We start from the raw sequence: 23,599 nt of genomic DNA on the forward strand, positions 1-23,599 counted from the left end.
CCAGAGTCTGTTAATCAGATCCATTGCCTCACTCCGGGCTGGATTGGGCTGGTGAGCGGCAGGGGGCAAGAGGTGGGGTGGGCCATCAAAAACCCCAAAAGCCCAAGGGGCACAAAGGGGGGGTTCAGCTTCTTCCCCCAAATGATGTCATCAGCTGAGACAGAAAGGAGATAGTTGAGGGAAAAAACACACATTTCCACACTCTGAGTTTCCCCCTCATTAATTTTAATCTAATTTGATCACAACATTCCTCGGTAAACAGCAGCCTCCTTTAATAAGCCGGGCTCTTCCCCCCCGACCCTGCAATTGTGTTCCTAATCAGCCAGTGTATCAGGAAAGACTCACTGCTAATTGTCGCCAGGCCTTGTGCTATCCTGTGTGTCAGGTAAGGGATGGCAGCGAGAGATAATTATAATCAGATCTAATTAGTAATTATAACAGATCCCAACTAGAAATTGTTTTCAGTTAAATATTCCCAGAGAGGTGCTAATAGTCTCCGGGGCATGCTGACTGCCACAGACACAGGGGGAAGGGGCTCGTGGGGGCGCAGGCGACCTCACACCCGTGATTTTCATCCTCTAACCTTCTAGCGAGTACAGGAGACTCTGAGAGAATGCATGGCTCATAGGTGAGTCTATGGGGGCGGAGCTGCGCCAGCACTCGGGTCCCCTGGCTCACGTGACCAGCACTTTCCCCCGTGCTCTGGGGTTGAGGTACTCCGCAGAGCCACCCACAGTGGGCCTTCAGCAAATACCAATCATTAAATGGCTCGGGATCCCGAGGTATGGAAACTTCTGATTATTAGAGAAACTGTGCTTTGCTTAGGCATCATGGGATATTTGCTGCTAGAATCATTGTTGAACTGAATGGGATTCAAGGCATTACATAGGAGTCCCCTGGCTAATAAACCCTCCAACCCCACTCCAGTACCCCCGCCCCAGCACTTCCCCTTTCTAGTCTCTAGCAAGTGCTTCAGCAAACTCCTGGTTGTCCTACCTTCTGTTAACCAGTATCTAACTAACCAGCACTTTCCTGCCTTCAGATCCAGGCCCCATACACCACATGGCTCTCTTCCAGGCACCACCAGATCAGATGAACTTTCTCAAACACCTACAGTGGTCCCCACTGCTTATAACCCAAGGTTCAAACTCTTTGGCATGGCTCAAGGCCTTTTCCTATGGAGCCCCATTTCCTATTACACTTCCTCATCTAATCTATCACTTCCTCATCTATTCCACTTCTCATCTATTCTATCGCTTCCTCTTCTACTCCACCATTTCCTCTTCCAGTCCATCGCTTCTACTCATCTACTCCATCACTTCTTCATCTACTCCCTCACTTCCATTCATCTACTCCATCACTTCCACTATCCACTCCATCACTTCCCTATTCCATTTTTACTCATCTACTCCATCACTTCTTCATCTACTCCCTCACTTCCATTCATCCACTCCTTCACTTCCTCATCTATTCCACTTCTCATCTATTCTATCACTTCCTCTTCTACTCCACCATTTCCTCTTCCAGCCCATCGCTTCTACTCATCTATTCCATCACTTCTTCATCTACTCCCTCACCTCCATTCATCCACTCCTTCACTTCCTCATCTATTCCACTTCTCATCTATTCTATCACTTCCTCTTCTACTCCACCATTTCCTCTTCCAGTCCATCGCTTCTACTCATCTACTCCATCACTTCTTCATCTACTCCCTCACCTCCATTCATCCACTCCTTCACTTCCTCATCTATTCCACTTCTCATCTATTCTATCGCTTCCTCTTCTACTCCACCATTTCCTCTTCCAGCCCATCGCTTCTACTCATCTACTCCATCACTTCATCTACTCCCTCACTTCCATTCATCTACTCCGTCACTTCCACTATCCACTCCATCACTTCCCTGTTCCATTTTTACTCATCTATTCCATCACTTCCTCTTCCACTCCATCACTCACTTCCACTCATCCAGTCCATTCCTTTCTCATCTGCTCCAGTCATCTCTGAACCCTGGCTCTTCCTTCAGAGTATGCTAATTCTTCGATGTCTCTGTGCTTTTGCTGGTGTTCTTATGATTATTTTTTCATCCTCTTTCTACTAAAATCCCACTGATTCTTTAAGAGAGAGTTCAAGAGCCACTTCCCTTGTGAAGTCTTCCCAGATTTTCTCGGTTGAAATGAACACTTTCTCTGTATTTTGCTTATGTATTCAAACACCTCTCTCACTCTGCCTCATATGACAGTAAGTGCTTTATATGTTTTTTTCTCTCCTGTGGCTATAAATTCCTCGAGGGTACAGATGATGTTTTACTATTTCTGCCTCTCCCCTTGGTATCTGACACTTTCACACAGAGCAGGAATTTAATAAAGATTTGCTAAATAAAGGAGCGAATGAATTAACGGGAAGCTTCTACTCAGTGACCGCATCGTGGTATTCATGCTAGCTCCTGGGAAGCCGACCTCTACGTCTCCAGCTCTAAGCCTTTGAGACGGTCCCTACTATTGGATGCTGTTGGGCTGTTGGGAGTATGATGAGATGGAATTGGGTGAGAGGACCCAGGAATGCCTGAGTCCTATTTAGACCGGCTTTCTCGAAGCCACGTGTGGCTACTGAGCCCTCGAAGTGAGGCTAGTGTGACTGAGGAGCTCTATTTTTAGTTTTATTTGCTCTTAATTCCCTCGAAATTAGAATCAAATAGCCACTTGTGGCTAGTGGCTGCTGGATCAACACAGCCCTAGAGGCTCCGCCGTGGGTCCTCAGAGACCCTATTATACAGCCCGGCACAAAGGGCGTAGAACCAAGGGCTACTTTGTGTCAAATGAGGCTAGCCACAAGTTATTCCGGAGACTCCAATTAGTTTCAGTTGGAAAAAGGGACACAGTTTTAGCGCATTCTTATATTTTTCAGCGCTGATGGGGGTCTGATGTTGATCCGATAACTCTCTATTAACCAGAATACAAGATTAACTAGGGAAATGCCTCTCCCGACCATGTTGGGGAAGGCGAGAGTAATTTTACTTAATTCGCTGCCTGCCGGGCAGATCCTCCTACTCCAGCTTGTCATGGGTCCTGTTTATGGGGCAGGCTCTGTCCGGAGCATTTTCATACTAGGCAGTGACTGGCAGGAGAGAGCTCAGTCACAAGTTCTGGGCTCCTTACAATAGAGCAGCTGTTAGTGGGGAAGGAACACGCTGTCCACTCATCTGTGACAAATTGATTAATTTGTCTAAATTCCACTTATGCCTCAAACCTCACCTCAAACCCTCCTTCGAGCCCCCCCTCAGTGACTTCGCTAGTGCGGCTGGGTGCTGCTGGCCTTCTATACCCCTTCCCCTCCTGGTCCTGCTTCTGTTTCTATCACCAGGCCAGGTGCATGCTGTGCATTCCAGGAAGGCCGGTCCACACAGGGCGTTGGTGAGATCAGGGACAGAGGATTTCAGTGTAGTGTGAATGCACCAAGTGGCTGAAGACAGCGACAATGAGTGGGGACCAGCGGGCCACCACGCACTGAAGGGGGCGGCCACCACACCCTTGTTGCCAAGCAGGCAAATGGTCCTGATTTGCCAGATCTTTGCAAGAGAAGCCAGAAATCTGAATTTTTATTAAAAAAATTTTTTTTAATGTTTATTTTTGAGAGAGAGAGAGAGAGAGAGAGAGCACACACTCATGACTTGGGGAGGGACAGGCCCCAGGTTCGGAGCTGTCAGCACAGAGCCCGACTCGGAGCTCAAACCCATGAATGGCAAGATCATGATCTGAGTAGAGGTCACACTCTTAACCCACTGAGCCACCATGCGCCCCCAGAAATCTGAATTTTTAATGCAAGACCCTTCAGAATCTTAAATGTTGGCAACGATTTAAAAAAACTCTAAAGCTATTCTGGGAGCAGCATGTCTACAGGGAAGGCAGAGTCCCAGCCTGGCTGCATGTGTAGGGCCCAGAGGCCTGTCCTGGGAGTGCTGCCCACAGCAACCCCACCCCCTCATCTGGCCAGGACAAGATGGGACAGCTCCTCTGTCCAGGAGCAGTCTCAGAAGAAGCCATCCCTCCAGGTGGACACACCTTGGAGTAAAGCGATTCAATTAAGAACTGGTTCACAGTGAGTGCTGGAATCCTGCCTCTGGAGAACCATTTCCTGCGATGGATTTTTAAGACCAGCAGTTGGAGAATCACTCTTTCTCTCTCTTTTTCTCCCTTTTGGTGCTGTGTCTCTAGTCAATAAATAAGTGGGAAATAAAGGATTTGAGAGAAAATAGGATGCAGTCGAAAGGTAAATTGTGGGCTTAAAAGCCCCTGAGAGACTGCCACAGACTTGGAAATGTTTCCTGTTTTGGCTCCTGCCTCCTCTAAGCCCTGTTTCGGCTCTCTGATTTGCATCTCGGAAAGGTAATCTTGAAAACTGATTTCCCTCGGTTGCATTTCATTGGTGTAGAAACTAAACAGGCTGTTGCATTACAGTAATAACATCAACATTTCACCCACCTTCACTTTAATTATTTTTCTGTCTTGCCAATGGAAGCCATTGGATAAGATTTATAGGTGGCGGGGAGGTGGGGTGAGCGGGTGTGTGTGGCTCAGATAATGGGCCAAGCTGATTTCCCCTCACTGGGTGTCACTGGTATAAAAACAAGAACTAAAAGCTTTCTGGCACTTAAGTAATAATAATGTCAACGTTTTACCTGCCTTTCCCTTAATTATTTTTCTCTCTCACTCTTGCTACCTGAACCTGTTTAGATAAGATTCCCGCACAGATAAAAGCCAAGGACTCTCATTCTCTTAAACAGATAAGCTGCTGTTTTTCTGTCATTCTGTGTGGAAAGGGAGCTGTGGATGGCAAAAAGGCTTTCTCCCAGATCTGCCTGCGGAGGCTTCAGAGTCTGGTGACCCCAGATGGACCAAGGGCAATGTTTGGAGAGGAGGGCAGGTTACTGTGAAGGCAGATGTGAGCCCTGGGAGGGCCACCCTGGTCTGGAAGGCAGGTGGGCACTAGAAGCCGGAAGTAGAGGTCAGGCTATCCCAGGATACCTGCTCTCTCCCCCAGGTGCTCCTAGGCAGGGGTGAGTGGGTCTCATTAAACATGGGGGGGAGGGGTCCAATCACACATACCCTCATGCAAGCCCTCAAGGCAGTGGGGGAAGCTCCTGGGATAGTCCAAGCTTTTTTTTTTTAAACGTTTATTTACTATTGATAGACAGAGCATGAGCAGGGGAGGGGCAAAAAGAGGGGGGAGACACAGAACCCAAAACAAGCTCCAAGATCTGAGCTGTCAGCACAGAGCCCAATGCGGGGCTTTTATTTTTAGGAAACTAAAGAAGTTGGTCTATATTAGTTATTAAGTTTTTGGGAGCTTACTGACTAAGCTCCTATGAGAATGTGAAACATTCCCCCAGAAATGCACCTTTACATTCAGAATTTTGTATCCAACTTTACAATTGGCTCTGTGCTTGACTCCTCTATTTCTCTCACACCTGTTGTCTCCTACCTCCACTGCCACCATCCTGGTCTGAGTACGCACACCTTTCACCTATATTAGTACAGGAGCCTCTTAACGGGTCTCCTTCCTCTGTCCTCTTATAGTTTGTACTCAATTCGGCAGCCAGGGTGATCCTTTCAAAATGGGACTTGGATCCTCCACTCCTCGATTAAGAACACTTCAATGATTGTTTTTTCACTTAGCATAAGATCCTCCTCCAAGATTCACAGCCAACTTCTTCACCTCTTCAAGTCTTTGTTCGAATGCCACCTTCTACGTGGAAAAGCTGAATACAGCTATGTCAATTAAAGAAATGATAAATTCTATCAAATGTTTAAAGAAGCTAGAATACCAATCCTTCGTAAAACACTCCAGAATGTAGAGGAAGAAACACTTTCCAATTCATTCTATAAGACAAGTATTATCCTGACACTAAAGCCGGACAAAGATATCACAAGAAAAGAGAACTACAGACTATGGTCCATCATGAATATAGAGGAAAAGCCCCCAACCAAAAATTAGCAAACCAAATGCAGAAACATATAAAAAAGATTATACACCATGACTAAATAAAATTTATCCCAGGAATGCATGCTTGGTTTGATATTTGAAAATCAATTAATGTAATATGCCACAATAACAGAATAAAGAACAAAACCCACATGATAATTGCAATAGATGTAGTAAGAGTATTTCATAAAACCCAGTAACATTCATGGTAAAAGCTCCCAACAAACCAGGAACAGATGGAAACTTCCTCAACTGGATATAGGGTATCTATGTGAAACTTACAGCTAGCATACTTTATGGTGAAAGAGACTGGAAATAAAGCCAGGATGTCTGCTCTCACCACTTGTATTCAACTTTGTTCTGGAAGTTCTAGTGATTTCAACAAGGGAAAAAAGGCATCAGATTGGAAAAGAAGTAAAACTGTCTTTACTCTCAAACAAAATAATATATATAGAAAATATATAGAGAGAAAATCTTAAGGAATCCACAAAAAAACTATTAAAATATAAAAAATGTGGTTTCAGCAAGGTTACAGGATCCAAGATCCATATACAAATATCGCTTGTGCTTTTATATATTAGCTATGAGCAATCTGAAAAAGAAATTAAGAAAGCCATTTTATTCATGGTAGCATCACAAAGAATAGGATACTCAGGAATGAAACAAAAGAAGTACAGGGCATGCACTGACAACTACAAATATTGCTGGAAAAATTAGAGATCTAAATAAATGGAGTGACATCCCATGATCATGGATTAGAGGACTCAGTATTGTTAAGATGGCAGTCCTCGAATTGGTCTGTAGCTTCAACACAGTTTCTATCAAACTTCAGCAACCATATTTGCAGAAATTGATAAGTTGATCCTAGAATTTATAGGGAAATGCAAAGGAGCCAAACTTGTTAAAACCACTTTGAAAAAGAATTGGAGGAGTTACCATTCCTGACTTCAAAACTTGCTATAAAGTCATAGTAATTAGGCCAGCGTAGTACTGGCATAAAGAAGAGACTTATAGATCAATGCATCAGAATTGAGAGTCTGGAAAGAAACCCTTACATTTTTGGTCAGTTGATGTTTGACAAAGACGTGAAGGCAATTCAGTAAAGGATAGGCTTTTTCATCAAGTGATATGGGGTCAACTGGATAGCTGTATGCAAACATGATGAATTTAGGTCCTGACCTCACAAATTACACAGAAATTAACTTAAAATGAGCTATATACTAAATGTAAGAGCTAAAACTTATAGAACTTGTAGAAGAAAATATAGGAGTCAATCTTTGTGATCTTGGGTGAGACAAAGTTCTTAGATATAATATCAAAAGCACAATTCATAGCAGAACAAAAAAACTCTATAAAATTACACGATTAAAATGAGAAGTTTTTGTACTTTAAAAGGCACGCTTAAGAAAATGAAGAGAGAAGCCACAAACTGGAAGAAAATATGTGCAAATCATATATCTGATAAAAGACTTGTACCCAGAAAGTATAAAGAATTCTTCTAACACAATAATAATAAGGCAAATGGCCCAATTTAAAAATGGGCAAAAAGTATGAATAGACATTTCACCAAAGAACATAAACATTGATAACTATCACATCAAAAGATGCTCAACATCATTAATCATTAGAAGAATGCAATCAAAACCATAATGGGATACCACTTTAAACTTGCTAGAATAACCATAATAGAAAAGCCAAACAACAATGAGTGTTGGGGAGGATGTAGAGAAACTGGAACTCTCACAAACTGTCAGTGAGAACAGAATAAAATGACACCACCATTTTGGGAAAGAGTTTGGCACTTTCTTAAAAAGTTAAGCGTAAGCTTTCCGCATGAGCTAGTTGCTTCACTCCTAGGAATGTACCCATGAAAAAGGAAAACATATACCCACACAGCCTTGTATGTGGATGTTCATAGCAGCATTAAACTGGAACAGCCCAAATGTCCATCAAGAGGTGAATGGATAAACAATATGTGGTCTGTCCAAACAATCCTATTCAGCAATAACAAGAAATGAACTATGGATACATGCTACCCCATAGGCAAACTCAAAAATACTATGCTGAGTGAAAGGAGCCAGATGGCAAGGACGCATATTGTTTGATTCTATTTAGATGAAATGTCCAGAAAAGGCAAATCCATAGACACAGAAGGAGGATCAGTGGTTCCTGGGACTGAGGGTCTAAGAGAGACTGACAAGGAAGCTTTTTAGGGTGATGGGAATGGCCTAACAGAAGATTGTGGCAATGGTCTCTCAACCCTAAAAATCATTGAGCTATAAACTTACAATGGTTGAATTTAATGGTGTGTAAATCATACCTCAATAAAGCTGTTAAAAAAATAAAGGGAAAGATGAAAAAAACCTCACCTTTTCTTGGAGGTCTACCCTGATTGTTCTACCTATCCTTTCCCTAAGAAACTCAACTCCATAGACTCTGTTCTACTTTATTTGATAGCACTTACCACCTTCTAAGAGACGATAACATTTTAAAAAATGTTTATTGCTTATTGTCTAACTCCCTCCGCTAGAATACATGCTCCATGAAGGCAGGAGATTTGACTCTGTTTATAGCCTATCAGCTCTATACACTGATGTATATTCCCAGTGCCTAGAACAGTACCTGGCACATGGAAGGTGCATAGATACATGTTGGAAAATGGAACAAAAGAACCCTTGATTGGTGGATTCCTTCCAGCTCTGATTCTCTAATCAAGGTTAGGTTTGGTCTCAATACAACTGATACCCAACTTGGTATTTGGGGCCGGGGCTGGAGGAGAGGCAGGGCTGTCCCAGGTGACCCTGCTTCAGAGCCCAACTTTCTCTGTCTTGTAGAGTCAGAGGTAACTCGCTTTCCCTTCCATGCATTGCGCAGCCTCTGGCATATTTCCTTTCCTTTTCGACCTCAGTTGACCCACCTGCAAAATGAGGTCTTCCCACCATCCTAGAGAATGTGTGTGTGTCCATCTCTGTGCGTAGATAGAAGCGAGCAGAGGGTGGGAGGCAGAGCAGGATCCGCTCTTCCAGAGGGATGGCTGTGTGGCCACCATCCACCACTGCGGCTGCACTGGTGTTCCCAGCAGGCACCAGGTGATTTTCCAGCTGCTAACACAGTTCCTGACATATTTACATATGGAAAGTTCCTCCTTTCTATAAACATTTACAAACACCTTGATCGACTTGTGAAATGTGACACTCTCTTGGAAGCCAGCCTTCTTGGGCTGTGGGTCTCAGCTACTTATTTTTGTGAAATGGAGGCACCTGTGTGGGCTTCTGGGTGCCTTAGGAAGCTCCCACTTGGGTAAATCTCCTCCGCAGGGACAGAATAATGTAGAGGCCCAGAGTGATGGGGAAAGGGGCAGTGGGCAGTCCTCTGATAATGAGACTTAATGGGAAGAAAATAGATGCTATGGGTCTAGAGGCCCTGGCTCCCAAGACGCATCGGGGGAATGGGGGCTGGCAGGAAGCCTTCACCTCATTGTGCAGGCCCCTCTCTGACTGTGGGGGTCCTGGGACAGTGTTGGGGCTCAGACAGGGCTCCTGGAATTCCTTGGGGCCAGAAAGAGACCTATATCATGGTGGTCTAGGATCCTAAGGGGAGGAGTCAGCAGAAAGTCTGAGCAGAATTTGGAAAAGGGAGAGGCAGGACTTAGCAGAAAGAGCAAGAATTTTAGAGCCTGAAAGACCTGCATCCAGATTCTAGCTCTTTTTCTTTCTTCTTGTATGACCTTGGGAAAGTTAATGGGTCTCTTTGTGCCCCAGCATTCTCAACTATAAAAGGAGATGTGGGGCCTGCTGGCAGACGTGATGGGAGATGGTGAAAGGATAAATACAGGCACCCAGGTGGATGACCCAAGGTTCCTGAAATGCCCCTCTCTGGCTGGACCTACCCTGTAGGTGTCATCCCAACACAGCAGCAAAATAACAAAGCTCTGGCTGTTCCCACTGCTAAGATAGCTGTGTCTGTTTCCTTTGCAGGAACGTGCCTGCAGCCAGGCATCCCCCGCTACTGTGGCACCCTATGCTGATCTGGGACAGCAGGGATCTCCCCTGGGCTCCGGCCCCTGCCCACTCTCCCAGGGCCCTTTCTGGGACTACTCCTGTGAGTCTGCTGTGGGTGTGTGACTGCGGCTCTAACCCCCTCCTAAAACTACACCCCTCCCTTGCCCCATTGGCTGCCGGGGGAAGGCTTCCATTTAGTGGCATTTTCCTTTCTCATTTCATGCTGTAATGGAGATTCATTGCTAGTTTTAAATCCATAATTTGCCATGAAACCCTCGTCTCAGGCCTGGGCTGAGGTCAGAGCAGAGAATCGGTGAGCTATTTTTACCCTTGGAGTTCTCCCTGCCAAGCTCAGCCGGTTTTGGGCTTTCCCGGGGCTGGCCTTGGCCACGGACCTGGGTGTGATATCCACGGTGCCCGGGAGGCCAGAGTCCGGAGAGAGGCAATCCATTCCTGGGTGGGACTGGCTTGTCCTGGCCCTCCCTCTCTTCCCCCTTCACTCCGTTTTTCATTAGGGGGGATCGATAGAGAAGTGGGGCTTCCTGCTGGGGAATATCATGCTCCACCTACTCCGTTCATTTCTGGGCCCAACAGGGAGGGAGGGTCAATACTTCTGTTGAGCTACCAAGATCTGTCCATGTCCCAACAGTGACAGATTCCCAACGGCGACAGTGTCTCCTTGTCTTCCCATCATGAGCCGGCCATGCTTTGAATTTTGTGTGTGTGTGTGCATGTTTGTGCACGCGCACACACCAGTGCATTTGTCCTTGAGGTAAGGGGTCTGTGTGTGTGTAATAAGATTGATGCATGAACAGGCAGCCTTGTACACGGCCAGCTGGGCTTCCTGACGGAGGACTCTGGTAAGGCTCCTGGACAGAAGTGGGCTCTTGCCTGTGCTTTTCCAAGCACGTAGGGATGTTGGAAGCCATGCCCAAGCCAGAGAAAGTAGCTCCGTGATGGCGGAGTGGGTGAGAGCCCCCTCAAGGCAGCTACGTCCTCAAAGTCACAGGAAAGTGGCTCTCATTTCACAGGCAGCCCCGAAGCTGCTGGTTCCATGCAGGATGGGAAATGGCGGACTTCAGAGGATCAACATTCTAACTTACGCGAATCTCCATGCTCTGAGCTCACCCTCCCCTTTGCTGAAGACTGGACCCTGCTCAGCCTCTCCCAGGGTCACACTTGGTTAAGGCAATGGAAGAACATATTATCTTTGCTCCTGAGAGCCAGGGAACAATGGGACCGATGTCCCCCAGGTCCGACCCCCAAACCAGGATCAATGAAGGCAGATCACAGTCAAACTGTGGCGTGGATTTGCACTCCATCCTTTCGGCTCCTGATTTTATCAGAGAGAGAGAGAGAGAGAGTGTGCGTGTCCAAAGCATCATTATCCCAGGTCTCATGACTAAGACCCGGGCCTGCCATGCCTTCTGACCTCCAGGTGAGGGCCCTTGTCCTGGCTCAGACCCGCAGAAATGCCAGTGCCCTGGGTATGATCACCCTTCAGGGGTGCGGGGCTACCTGGGGAGCCACTTAGTGATGGGGACACTGGGGGATCAGCAGAATGACGAACGGTGTGCTGTTGGGGGCCAGGAGCAGGAGGCTGAGCATCTTGTGTGTGCAGCAGGCCTGTTGGGCCCCTACGGCACCTCCCTGCCCGCCCTTGTGCTGGTGTTGAACGCACGAGATGCTGGAAGGAGGAGGAGAGGGGCCGGCCCTGGGTTGGCCATTTGGGATGCCGCCTCCAGCCCGAGGTGGTGTTGGGCCGCTTCACAAGGTGGGTTAGCTCTCTTCTCACTGGCTGAGTCTGGGTAGGTAAGGCAGGGCGTCCCTTGCATCTGGTCTCTTCACTTCCTGCTTTGCCATCTGCCTGCTACATACGGGCCGAGAGGGAAAGCACTGAGTTTGCCTCCATCCCTGATGGGCCCCCCAAGCCCTCTGGAGCTTGCTGGCCGTTCTGACACTGGGGTTGAAATGAAGAGCAGGGACGTGGGAGGCAGGCAGGGGCTCCATTCCTTCCATGGCAGATTAGAGAACCAGGGAGACTGCTGGGGAGGGGGAGGAGCAGCAGGAAGGAGGGCCCAGAGTGACCCAGCTCTGAAGTCAATGCACCCTGGCCTGGTGGCTACAGGGATCTCCAGAGACGCCCTCCATCGCTGCGCCCCCAGCCTCCACTTGTCACCAACAAGTGTTACGGGCAGTTACTCAGGGGGGTATACGGCTCTCTACCCTCAAGGAGCTGATAAGATAATGTAGGAGACAGAGACTCTTAGTTTAAGGTAACTCAGGGACCTCACTCACCTTGTGACCTGCCTACGCAGGTTAGCACGGAGTTAAATCAGGAAGGCCAAGAGGGGCGGGCAGTATGGAGGGGAATCTGCTTCTGGCCCAGGGGAATGCTGGGGGTGGCCTGGGCCCCCCAGAAGAGTGGAGGAGCAGGAAGAGAGTGGGAAGGAGCTGGCGGCCGGGGTGGTGCGCTAGAGGGGTGGGGGTGAGGTGCATTAATAGCTCCGACACCAGCTCCCGTCTGGAACTTCAGGAGATAAGGATGCTTTCTTTGCTCCTCTCTCCCATCCCTGGCTTGTTTGCTGCCCCCATTTGGGGGGTGATTGAAGGGTAATGAATGTGGCAGGAAGCAGGCACGCAGCACAAATGAGATACGGCACCTAAGACCAGGCCGGGGCCCAGGCAAAACACGCTTAATAAGGAGATAAGGAAATCAATTCTGCTTGTCTTCCCAGGCGTGCGAGCCGGGAGGGGCCTGCAGGAATCGCGTCTTGCTGCCTTGCGTGCTGGATGGCAAAGCTTCTCTAGGACACAGAGCCTGATCCCCCAGGAAGGAAGGGTCGCTTGCTGGTGTTGCTCAGCATTGCAAGAATAATAGTAATAACAGCCACAACAGGTACGATAAAAAAGCCAGTACTTATATGCCTTCCTGCTGCTTCCCAGGCACGGTTTTGAGAAATTATCCCATCGAATCTTCTGTATAACCGTAAGAAGGCATTATTCCTTCTTCAATATGATTGTATGTGATTTATTCGTCTATTTTACACACGAGGAAACTGAGGCACAGAGCGGTTAGGTGATTTGTCCAAGGTCGCAGCACTGGTAAAGTGACAGAACTAGGTTTCCAGTGTAGGCAATCTGGCGTTCAGAGTCGGGGCTCTTACCGCGAAGCCGTGTTGCCCCCTAAACACAGCATAACACAGTGCGGCAAGGCAGGACGCCTTGCTTGTGTGTAGGGCTTAGTATCTGCCAGGTACTGTTCTCCAGGATGAGGTTCAGTGCAAACTCCCTCTAGCTTGGCCCAAACCCCTTTGCTACAGTTACGTGATGGCCGTTACTGAGCACCTGCATAGGACAAGCCTGCAGGCTCTACTAGGCGGGACAGATGCAGGGTGCCGAGAGACCCAGACATGGAAACAGGGGGAGGCAGACATGGAAATAGTTACTTTCAATATAATGTGTCGAGTGTTGTGACTGAGGTGTGGACGGAAGGCTAAGAGAGCACCGAGTGGGACAGCCAGGCCCTGTGGGGTTCAGGGAAGGCTTCCTGGAGGAGGTGATGTCTAGGATGAATCCTGACTGGGGAGCAAGAGCTGGCCAAGAGAAGAAAGGTGGGAAGGACAGTCCAGGCGGAAGCACACAGGAGGGAAGGCACAGAAGTGTGGGCAATGGAGGGAGCTGCAAGCTGGCAGCTGTCCCTGGCACAAAGGGGGTGCTGGAGCAGGGGCTAGGGGAAAGCAGAGGGCAGGCCTCAGAGGCGCCTTCCCCCCCCCCCCCCCACCGCCATGCGTCATGCAGGGGGCTTGGGCTTTGTTCTGTGGAGGCGCTTTCTCACCTCCTAAAGAAGGGCTGTAGGGGACAGACTGTCCCCTACTGACAGGGTGACTGTGGCCGGGTTTCTTGCCATGTTTTTGGAAGAACAGTTTGAGAAGCCGGTGCTCTCGGGCTGTGTTTCAGCTCTGCCTTCCCTTGTTGTATGACCTGAGTTATTCACGGTCTTTCTCTGGACCCACCCACCCAGGAGATTAGGGGATTGGGAATGGGGGGTGGGTTGTGCTGCCAATACCCAAGATTTAGGAGACCTCTGCCCTGCAGCTCCCCTGGTGGAGAGGTGTAGGAGAGTTCGCGGTTCTGCAAACTCAGGGACCCATTTGGGCCTTCTCTGTTTGCCCCGTCAGTGTCTGGAGCTTGACATCGTTTTAAAGACGCCCTCTTTATTTGGATTGACTTAGTCTCCATCATTAAATAATTCATGTTGATTTAGAAAGCTTTGTTTCTAATGGGAGCCACGAGACAGCAGAGTTAATATTAGAACGGGCCAGGAAGATGAGGGAAGTGGGGAGGAAGACTAGGAAAACACCCTTTTTAATAATTAACCTGCCATCCACCATCCTCCCCCTCCTATTTCCAGTCCCCTTCACCCTGCTGTTTCTCTGTTTCGAAGCATTTGTTACCATCTGACATCCTACATACCTACGTAATTACTGTGTTTGTTGTTTATTGACTCTGTCTCTCTCTGCTAGAACACAAGCTCCACCAGGGCAAGGCTGGCCTTTTTTTTCATTGACCGATGAATCTTTCGTGTCTAGATTACTTCTTGGCACATAGTAGCTGCTCAGTAAATACTTGTTGATCAAAACCTTGGCTTCCATTTCCTCCCTGCCCTGGGTCCTCGCTTCTCAAAATTTCAGGCAGTTAGAAAGACCAAATGTAGTGTCATCCTCACAGCTCTGGCCATGGAACAGTTTAGATATTTGTGAACCTGGGGGCTCCTGCAGGTCGAAGAAGGAGCAGCCTGCCCGTGTGCATACTTGCGTGCACGTACATGTAACTTCCAAGCATACGGCACTTTAGCGTTGGGGTGTATGTGTTAGTCTGGTGCTCACAACGATTCTGGGAGATTGGTGTTTTTCTTATCCTCATTTTATAGATAAGAATGAGAAACCGCATTCATTCCCTCACTCGCTCATTCATTTATTTTAAAAGCCACCCAGTATTATTGAGGGCCTACCCTATACTCAGAGCTGGTCATAGTTGAACCAGAGGCCCAGTGGGAGCGCTGAGGGCCTCACCAAGGTCACACACACGGCGAGCCGCGTGCAGGTATTCTGCTTCCGGCCCATGGCTCTTCCTCCTACACCTCAGCTTTGCACATGTGTAAGGGGGGTCCTGTGATGTCCACCTCAGTGGGGTCCCTGTAGACACGGCTGGGTATGCGTGGAAGCTGGCTCCAGAGGGAGGACTGTGGGGTTAAGGTGTACAGTCAAGTCCAGAACCCCAGGGCTGGGCAGGACTTTGAGAGGTCCCCTCTCCGGACTCAAAGTGGGATGCTGTCCACGGTGCTGCACTCAACAACTGAATTCTGGTTCCAGCAGTGGGGACGGACCATTTTCCTAAACTAGTTGGTGCATCAAGGTTGACTCCTTATTGTAGGCTTTTTGGGAGCTGGACAGTTCTTTATTTTATTATTATTATTTTTAATGCTTATTTTTTTGAGAGAGAGAGAGAGTGCAAGTGGGGCAGGGGCAGGGGCAGAGAAAGGAGGACAGAGGAGCCAAAGTGGGCTCTGCGCTGACGGCAGCGAGCCTGACGTGGGGTTTGAACTCACGAACCACAAGATCGTGATCTGAGCCGAGGTCGGACGCTCAGCTGACTGAGCCCCCCAGGCACCCTGGGGGCTGGACAGTTCTTACAGGCTGTCTTATTTATCACCACTTTCATGTTACAGATGAGGAAACTGAGACCCAGAGAGGCTGGGCAACAGGGCAAGATCACACACCTGCTTAGTGGCAAGACCACGATTGCTGTCTCCAAGTCCGCTGCTCTGTGATACCGTGAGTCTTGAGATGTTCTGCGTATGGAAAGATGCCTGTCTCCAGAGTCAAGGCATGGTCCTCGGTGCCACAGGGGGAGTGCAGCCTGGCCATTAACCTCGACCTGCCCCGGGAGTCTTTGTCTTGTTCAGCCTCACAAGCTCTGCCCCTTCCTTCTCCTCCCCTCCTGGTCCCCTAGCTCCCTCCCTCTGCCTCCCAGGGTAGCAAACGCTCAGCCTCAGCTCGAAGTTGCTCCTTGCCTGATTGCATCTGAGAGCTGGAAACACAAGGCTAATTAATGTGTCTGTGACTCTAGGCTTGGCTGCCGGTGCTGGGTCCCCACGCCCTCCCCGGAGCAGGCTCTGTGAGCTGGCCCTCTGGCTTCTCCAAGCAGGCTGCCGGCAGATGCATATTTTCACAATGCACATCTGTTGGCTATATAATCTCTCGTATTTGCCCTCCTCACTTGGTGCTTTGATGGAAGACCCCCAGGGGTCTCCCTCTGTTCCAGCCAAAGTGTTTGCTTTGCAATTTTGCTGGAATACCATCTGATTCTGTTCTCACATCTTCCGCAGGTTCTAATCAGGCTCTTACTTTATTTAATTAAAAATCTATCTCAGGCAAATACAGACTAAATTAGGAAGCTCTCTCATTCCTGGAACACAGGGAAGGCAGCCCCCCGCCGGGGAACTGGCTGGGACATTTTCCCGGGCTGAGATGTCACAGCAAAGCAGATGGGGTCTTGGTTGGGAAGCTGGCTGGCCAGGGTAGAAAACACCCCTCTTCCCGCCGTAGCCGCTCTATTCACCACCGGGAGCCCTTCCAGAAGGCTGGGTCAGCTTCTGCACGAAGGGCTTCTCTTCAGGGCAGCAGGTGGGGCTGTATACTATAGAGAAACTCAGCCAGGGGCGCCTGGGTGGCTCAGTCGGTTGGGCGGCCGACTTCGGCTCAGGTCATGATCTCGCGGTCCGTGAGTTCGAGCCCCGCGTCGGGCTCTGTGCTGACAGCTCGGAGCCTGGAGCCTGTTTCAGATTCTGTGTCTCCCTCTCTCTGACCCTCCCCCGTTCATGCTCTGTCTCTCCCTGTCTCAAAAATAAATAAACGTTAAAAAAAAAAAAAATTAAAAAAAAAAAAAAAAAAAAAGAAACTCAGCCAGGCTGGGTGCCTCAGGCACAGACCTGCTGGGCCATTAGAGGGGTAGGGACCTACAGAGCCGGTTTAGGGGTGGGGACCTGAAGGACCAGCTCAGGGGTGGGGACCCAGGGTGGTCAGGAAGGGCTGGAGGCGGAGCCTGGGGCAGCTCTTTCTTGCCTCAGGTTAGTTTGTTAGGAGTGGTGTCAGTAGAGTCTGCAGGAAAGGTCCCGTTCCGGCTCTCCAGAATCCACCAGGCTCATCTTCCGGGGTCACCTGGAAACTCCTCCTTCTTCCTCTTCCACTGCCTTCCAGACTTGTAAACATTTTCCCCCGCACAAGCCAGCTCTGTGCCCGGAAGGCACTGCCAACCAGAGCGAGACGGGGGAATGAGTGCCTTTTAGGAGTGACCTAAGACAAAACTGATGTTCAGATCGGATTCCAAGGCCCCGCTCTCAGGAGCCCGGCTCTTAAGCAACCAGACAAAGGAAATTCTGTTGGCACTTGGGCACGCAGACAGCACTGGTTTGGAGTTGGAAAATCTGGAGTCTATTTTGGGTGGTAATGAAGCCGTGAGTGGCTTTGCTCTCTGAGTCTCAATTTTCTCATCTGTAAAACACAGGGAATAATTTGGACTCGAGATAGCAGAGAGGAGGGAAGCTGTGAATGGTGGAGTGTGAGCGGGCAAAGCTCTGAGGCCAGGACAAGAACTTGAGGACGAGGTCTGTCTCTATTTAGCATAGGTCCTGAATACACGTGAAGTCAGCGGTGGGCAGTGCTTAGAATCTTCTCGATTTAGCATCCTTTGGTACCTTCTAGAAGGGGTACAAGGCAGCAAAAGGCGGATTCTTCTAAGGATGGGGAGCTGAGTAACCCTTGGAGAGGATGATCCTATAACTGTGCTAACAAATCTGTTCCGGCATTGTTCAGTACCCAAAAAAACCAGAAAATCACTTAGGCGCTAAATCCCCCTGCTCTCTCTCCTCCCTCAGCCTCCACACCAAACTGTAGACCCATTCTGTTTTTAGCCCCATCTTGGGAATGAAGAAGATGTCTGCCTCTCCTTTACAATGGCTGGTTACTTTTCTGGACCCATTCAGGACCCCATTCGGGACCAAGCTATCCCAGCTTATTTACCCTGCCAGACCTGGTGTATGTTTTCTTTCCTTCATCCCAGGCCAAGAAGAGACTCAGAGGTGGAGGGAGGTTTCTGAGGTTGGCCCTGAGCTCTGCCTCCTGTCTCAAGAAGCCAAGCCCGGTAAGTGGTCCTCCGGGACTTGTTGCCGTGCTTGGGATAATCTGCCCTGTGTGTTGTCGTGTAGATCTGAAGATAACCTGACATGCTGTTAAATATTTCATCCCTGAGCAGCCATGCGCCTTATCTATCAGGTGAGGAGGCAGAACCCCAGCTGCCGACCCTGTTGTCAAACCTCGACAGCAGCAGCTAAGAGGCGGGCAGGGTGGAGCCCAGGCTCCCCTGTTTCGCTGCGTGTGCCCTGTCCCATACCTGGCCTGGAGGAGACTCACCGAGGAGGCAGTGCGGTGGTGTGGGAGCCCTAGCTGGGAGACCCCGGGCGGGGCCCTTGGCTTCTCTGAGCCTCAGTTTCTCATCTGGGGCAACAATCCTTGTGCCATAGCCTTGCGCAGAACAGCTGAGGTGATAACATAAGGGGAAGTGCTTTGAGAGGTGCTGTAAAACGTATGCATATGTTTGCTATTATGCCTTATGTGCACGGCTCGGTTCCCAGGGGCCTTGGTCCTCAGTAACATCTGGCCGGAGGAGGGAGCTGACGGGGGCTGCACTTGAAATCGGAATGAGGCAGTTTAAGAGGCAGGTGAGCTCGCTCACTTGTGTTCAGGCAGGTCTGCCTGAGTGAAGGAGTGGGGACCTCTCAGGCAGTGCCCAGTCCCAGGGGGTACTGGGATCCTGGGAAACCAAGATGGAGAAAGACCAAGGAGCGGAGGTCTGATGTGGGATAAGGGCCTGAAATGAATTCTCCCAGGGATGATTTAGGAAAGGAGCTGGGGTTCGCAGGGAGCAGCGAAGGGTGGGGAAGGAACAGGTGAGGCGGAGGCCATGCTGAAATCACGCTTCGTTAGCACCTACTGGGAAGTCAACCCAGAAAGAACGGGATGTGGAGGCTGTGTCGTAGGTCTTCTCTGTATCTCCATCGCCTAGCACAGGGTCTGACACCCATGGTGCATGCAGAATGCGCTTCCTGATTGAACAAATAAGCATTCAGGAGCCCCTTCAGCTGGAGTCAAACACACTGGGGTTGGACAGGGTCACAGGCCAGTTAGCGTTGGCCTGATTTCCAGAGCAGGAACTTTCACTTTCCCTTTCTGGGGGAGAAGGGGGGTTACTGCCACCATGGGGCGGCAGTGGACGGAGCCGCGTGGGATAACGCCTTGGGGCTTGTCCCGTGGGGATGCCCTTCTGGAGCTGAGCCCGTGTGCTTCCCGTAGCATCTTTGCCCCCGAGTGTCAACGGTTCTTACCCAGGACGGTGAGGCGTGCGGGGCGAGACCGTATGGCGGCCTGGATGGCCTGGCACTCGTACACGGCATCATCTTGCAGCTCCGCCCGCAGGATCTTCAGGTGATGTTCCCCTGACAGGTGGTTCCCTACCACCAGGTACTGTGGGTAACCTGTGGAGACAGCAGGCAGGTCAAGGGGGGTGGGGCCGGGGTGGAGGAGGCATTCAGGACAAATAGGGGAGGGGGTGGGACATCTGAGGAGGGGCCAGTCTTGGTGTATGGAGAAAAAATGAGAGCTTTCCCTGGCTTTTGGACAGTGTGTGTGTGTGTGTGTGTGTGTGTGTGTGTGTGTAGGTTCAGGAATGTTGGAGGAACTATTATCAGAGAGGAAGGAGAGAGCAGAGATGGAAATACCAAGTGTGGGCAGACACAGCGGGGACAATACCCTGCAAAGTGGTATGCTCAGCACTGTGGTTTACCAAGCAGACATGCATTTTGATAAGGAGACACACAGAGAGACAGAGAGACCCAGGCTGAGAGCCACAGAGAGCAGACAGAGTAAGAAAGAGAGAGAGAAGAAAGCAGAAATCTCTGGAACAGAATCAAGAATGACTTTGGGGGGAAAGTTTTGTTCAGGATGGACAGCAAGTAGAAATCCCAGCCCATTCTACCAATGCCTGGGATCCTCGGGCCCTTTTGAACCATAAAGGGTACTTTTCTGGTCACTCCTCCTACCTACCCCAGACCCCAGGACCTGATTAAGCACTTACGAGGTACTCAGGACACTTAGGAATTTGGGGTCCCCTACACTACTGGCGATGCATAATGGATAAATAAAAATTTGAGAATGAGAACATTAATCAGCTTTCCTGCTGCTGTGTAGGGTGAATGCAAATGCCTACACAAGTCGTGGCTGGCAGGTCCTCTGGCCCAGGCCTTGAGCCCTAGACCTCCGTAGTCTCTCCCAGAAGGGTCTCTTTTCCATTGTCCCCATACCTGAGCTCTGCCTTCCCCCCGCCAGCCTCTTACAGATACTTCCTCCTGCTCTCTTCCTTCCACCCACCTTCCAGCAGCCCAAACCACTCCTCTTTCTGAAAGACCTTCACCAGAACAGTGTGAATTCTCAGAAATGTGCCATAGGAGGAGGGGGTTCACCATATCTGGCCTTTTAAAGAGAAGATGAGGGCTTAAGCAAGTTGAGAGAGAGAGAGAGACAGAGAGAGAGACAGAAACAGAGAGACTGGGCTATGCAACAGCTCTCCAGTATTTCAGTCTCTAAGTGTGGATTAGATGTGTTCAAGTAGCTCCCAGGGATTGCATTAGCACCACACGGGGAAATAGTTTGGAATATTCTTAATACAATTTGAAATGTCCCACAAGGATCTGGGCTGCCACAGGTGGTAGTGAGGTCCCCATCAGGGGCTGTATACAAGCAGAGGCTGGTGATCACCTGTCAGGAGCACTGCAGAGGAGATTTCTATTCTAGATGGAATATTGGAGCTCTAACCCCTCCCATCATAAGCTAAGGGTCTTGTAGAGACAGGGCAGGGCTCCCCAAAGGTGAGCTGTACAGGGGTCACAGGCACTCATTCCTCGGCAGGGAGATAGTGGTGATCCTTCCCAGTAAGTATTCTGGGGGCTTCCTGTGTGGCTGAGCCCTTCATCTCATGTCTTCATGGCTCCATCATCCCCATCGTGCAACCAAACGGCCCGCCCTGCACAGCTGTTCTGGCCTGGCCAGAGATGCTCACAGGGCAATCAGCTCTACCCCCAAGAGCATCACCTCCCCTCCTGCCCGCCCTTCCTGCCCTCTGCTGGGCTTTGGGAAGAAGCCCAGGTAAGTTAAGCTGGCTCTCCCCAGGGCCAGGAGGAGGGGCTGGGAATGGGTTCCAGTCCGGCCCTCTCCCCGCTGCTGCCCTCAATGTAGCTGGCTCACCGCCCCCAACCCTTCCGGCCCAGCCTCTGGATCCCGCTGTCCTTGATTAGTCCCTGGTCTCCTGCAGGCATCTTGGCTGGAGCTTGTGTTTTTGTTGTCTTGCAGGCTATCAGCAGCAGGATTTCGCTCTCATGAGCTGCTGAAAACATCAGTGATGGGTTTGTTTGTATTTGCCTAATTAGGCAACGAGCTGAGACGCTCTGCTCTCGCAAGGACTGGCAGCATCTTTGGAAAACACAGGCCCAGAAGCATAGATTCTGAGCAAGTTCTAGCTCCTTCCACAGTATCATTACTCTCTCTTGCTGCCCTCAGGGAAAGCAAGATGTTGGGGAATCTGGGTTCTCCAAAGTGCCTGGGCTCAAATGCCAACTCTATTACTTCCTAGCTCTGTTGTCTTGGGTGAGTTACTTTAACTTCTTTGTGCTTCGTCACCACTATCTCATGGTGAAGATTAACTGGGATAATCCATGTTAAGTGCGTGGCACACAGTAAGTCTATTAATGCTGGTTTATTTATTTATTAAAAAAACTTTTTTAGAGAGAGAGAGCATGAGTGGGGGAGAGGGGCAGGGGGAGACAGAGAGAGAGAGAATCTCAAGCAGACTCCACACCGAGCGTGGGATGACCCTGGGATCATGACCTGAGTCGAAATCAAGAGTCAGATGCTCAACCGACTCAGCCACCTAGGTGTCCCCATAAATGTTGGTTTAAAGGAAAACGACAGTGAGATAGGGTAACCAGAAAGTCCCCATCTTTAAAAGTGAGAACAGACAGGGTGTTAGGGTTTTGGGGGGTTAGGAGCCAGGATCCCACACACTGAGGTTCGGTATATGTTTGAATCAGTTTCTTTCTAGACTTGTGACCTTGTTTACCTGCCAAATAAAGGGGAGAAATCCTGCTTTTTCTCCCTGTAGATCACTGTAGATTTGTGACATAATGTCTGAGAATTATTTGAGCTTCTTTGATGAAGAACGTTCTATCAATATGAGGGCATATATTTATAAATCATTTCCTTTGAATGTTTTTTCCAGCCTCTGTGACCAGAAAGACAGATCTTCAGTTAGGGTATGAATGCTGGTAGATGGAGCCAGGCCACATAGTCAAAACAGGAGAGGACAGACCTGCGGCAGGTTAAAGTCTTGCCACTGTGGGCCTCAGTTTCCCCACAGGAAAAGCTGTGCAGTATTAAGTGCTCTGCGAATACTTGCTGGATTGAATTTTGATCTGTTAGTCTCACTTTCTTGTCCGGGAAGCAAACGGTATTTATTGAGCGTGTGAGTCTCTGTCATTATCGTCATGATGCTTTTTCGGGGGACAGGTGATCAAACACAGAAAATACTTTCCCAGGAATTTGAATTTATTGGCTCTGCAAGGACAGGGACAGCCTTATTTGTATCAGTGGAGTCAAATCAGAGAGGAAGTCGACCCCAGTTCCTTAAAACCCCATTGACGCAATCCTGATCCCAAAAGTCGTTCATGGAATGGATTCCAGAAGGTCAATTTTCCATGAGGTGATGAACATCTGTGGTGACCTGGGGCTTCCTCTTGGCCACCAACCAACCCCAAAAGACCCCAGTCCTTGACCGAAGGCTGCAAACCACTGACTAGGAAACCAGAGTACCTCCTTAACTAGCAAAGATGCTGGACCAGGTTCAGAGCCACGTGAAGCATAAGTGATTCTAGTTTGGGAAGGTGGTATCATTCCCCCAGATTTCTCTAGGGTAAGGAAGTTCAGAACCCCTGAAATTGACTGGTTCCCATAATGCTTAAATTTTACGGCAGCACAGTATATTTTGGAGATATTATTGTGTATTTTACCCATGCTCAGCTGGGCTGCAGCACTCCAACCCAGCGATGCTATTGACCACGGCTATAACGTTTCAATATACATTTTTGGCAAGACATAACTCACATTTTAAAATATTAATTTCCCAACCATCATGTTCCCGAGTGCACTTCGATTTTTATTTTCCTGCAGCTGTACGCTACGAGAGAAGCAAAGCTACTTCTCAGTCGAATACCTATGTTTTTCTACACCTCCACCCTCAGCGGTTCCCCAGTGGCAGGGACGCCCAGATCTCTTGTTCTGAATTTTATAGGTTATGCTAAGCCCAGCAGTCCCGTGTTTACTTTCCCCAGGGGAGAATGATAATTGCTGGGGGCTGAGTGACCAGGAGGATGATGCTCTTCTTTTTTCTCCCCAGGGAGAGAGGATGGACCGCGAAGACATCTGTATGAGCTTAAGGACTGACATCCACA

The 23,599-nt window shown here is 49.2% G+C and overlaps 1 protein-coding gene across 3 annotated transcripts in view; it reads right to left on the reverse strand.

The window, feature by feature from the left end:
* The window catches only part of KIRREL3 (kirre like nephrin family adhesion molecule 3), a 546,659-nt gene that overhangs the window by 70,260 nt on the left and 452,800 nt on the right, over positions 1–23,599 (reverse strand). For all 3 annotated transcript variants that reach the window (XM_042959077.1, XM_042959076.1, XM_042959078.1), the window contains exon 4: positions 19,427–19,576. In XM_042959077.1, the coding sequence (XP_042815011.1) occupies positions 19,427–19,576 (150 nt within the window). The remainder of the gene's footprint in view (positions 1–19,426; positions 19,577–23,599) is intronic.

Source organism: Panthera tigris, chromosome D1 (genome assembly GCF_018350195.1).
Source record: "Panthera tigris isolate Pti1 chromosome D1, P.tigris_Pti1_mat1.1, whole genome shotgun sequence".
NCBI lineage: Eukaryota > Metazoa > Chordata > Mammalia > Carnivora > Felidae > Panthera > Panthera tigris.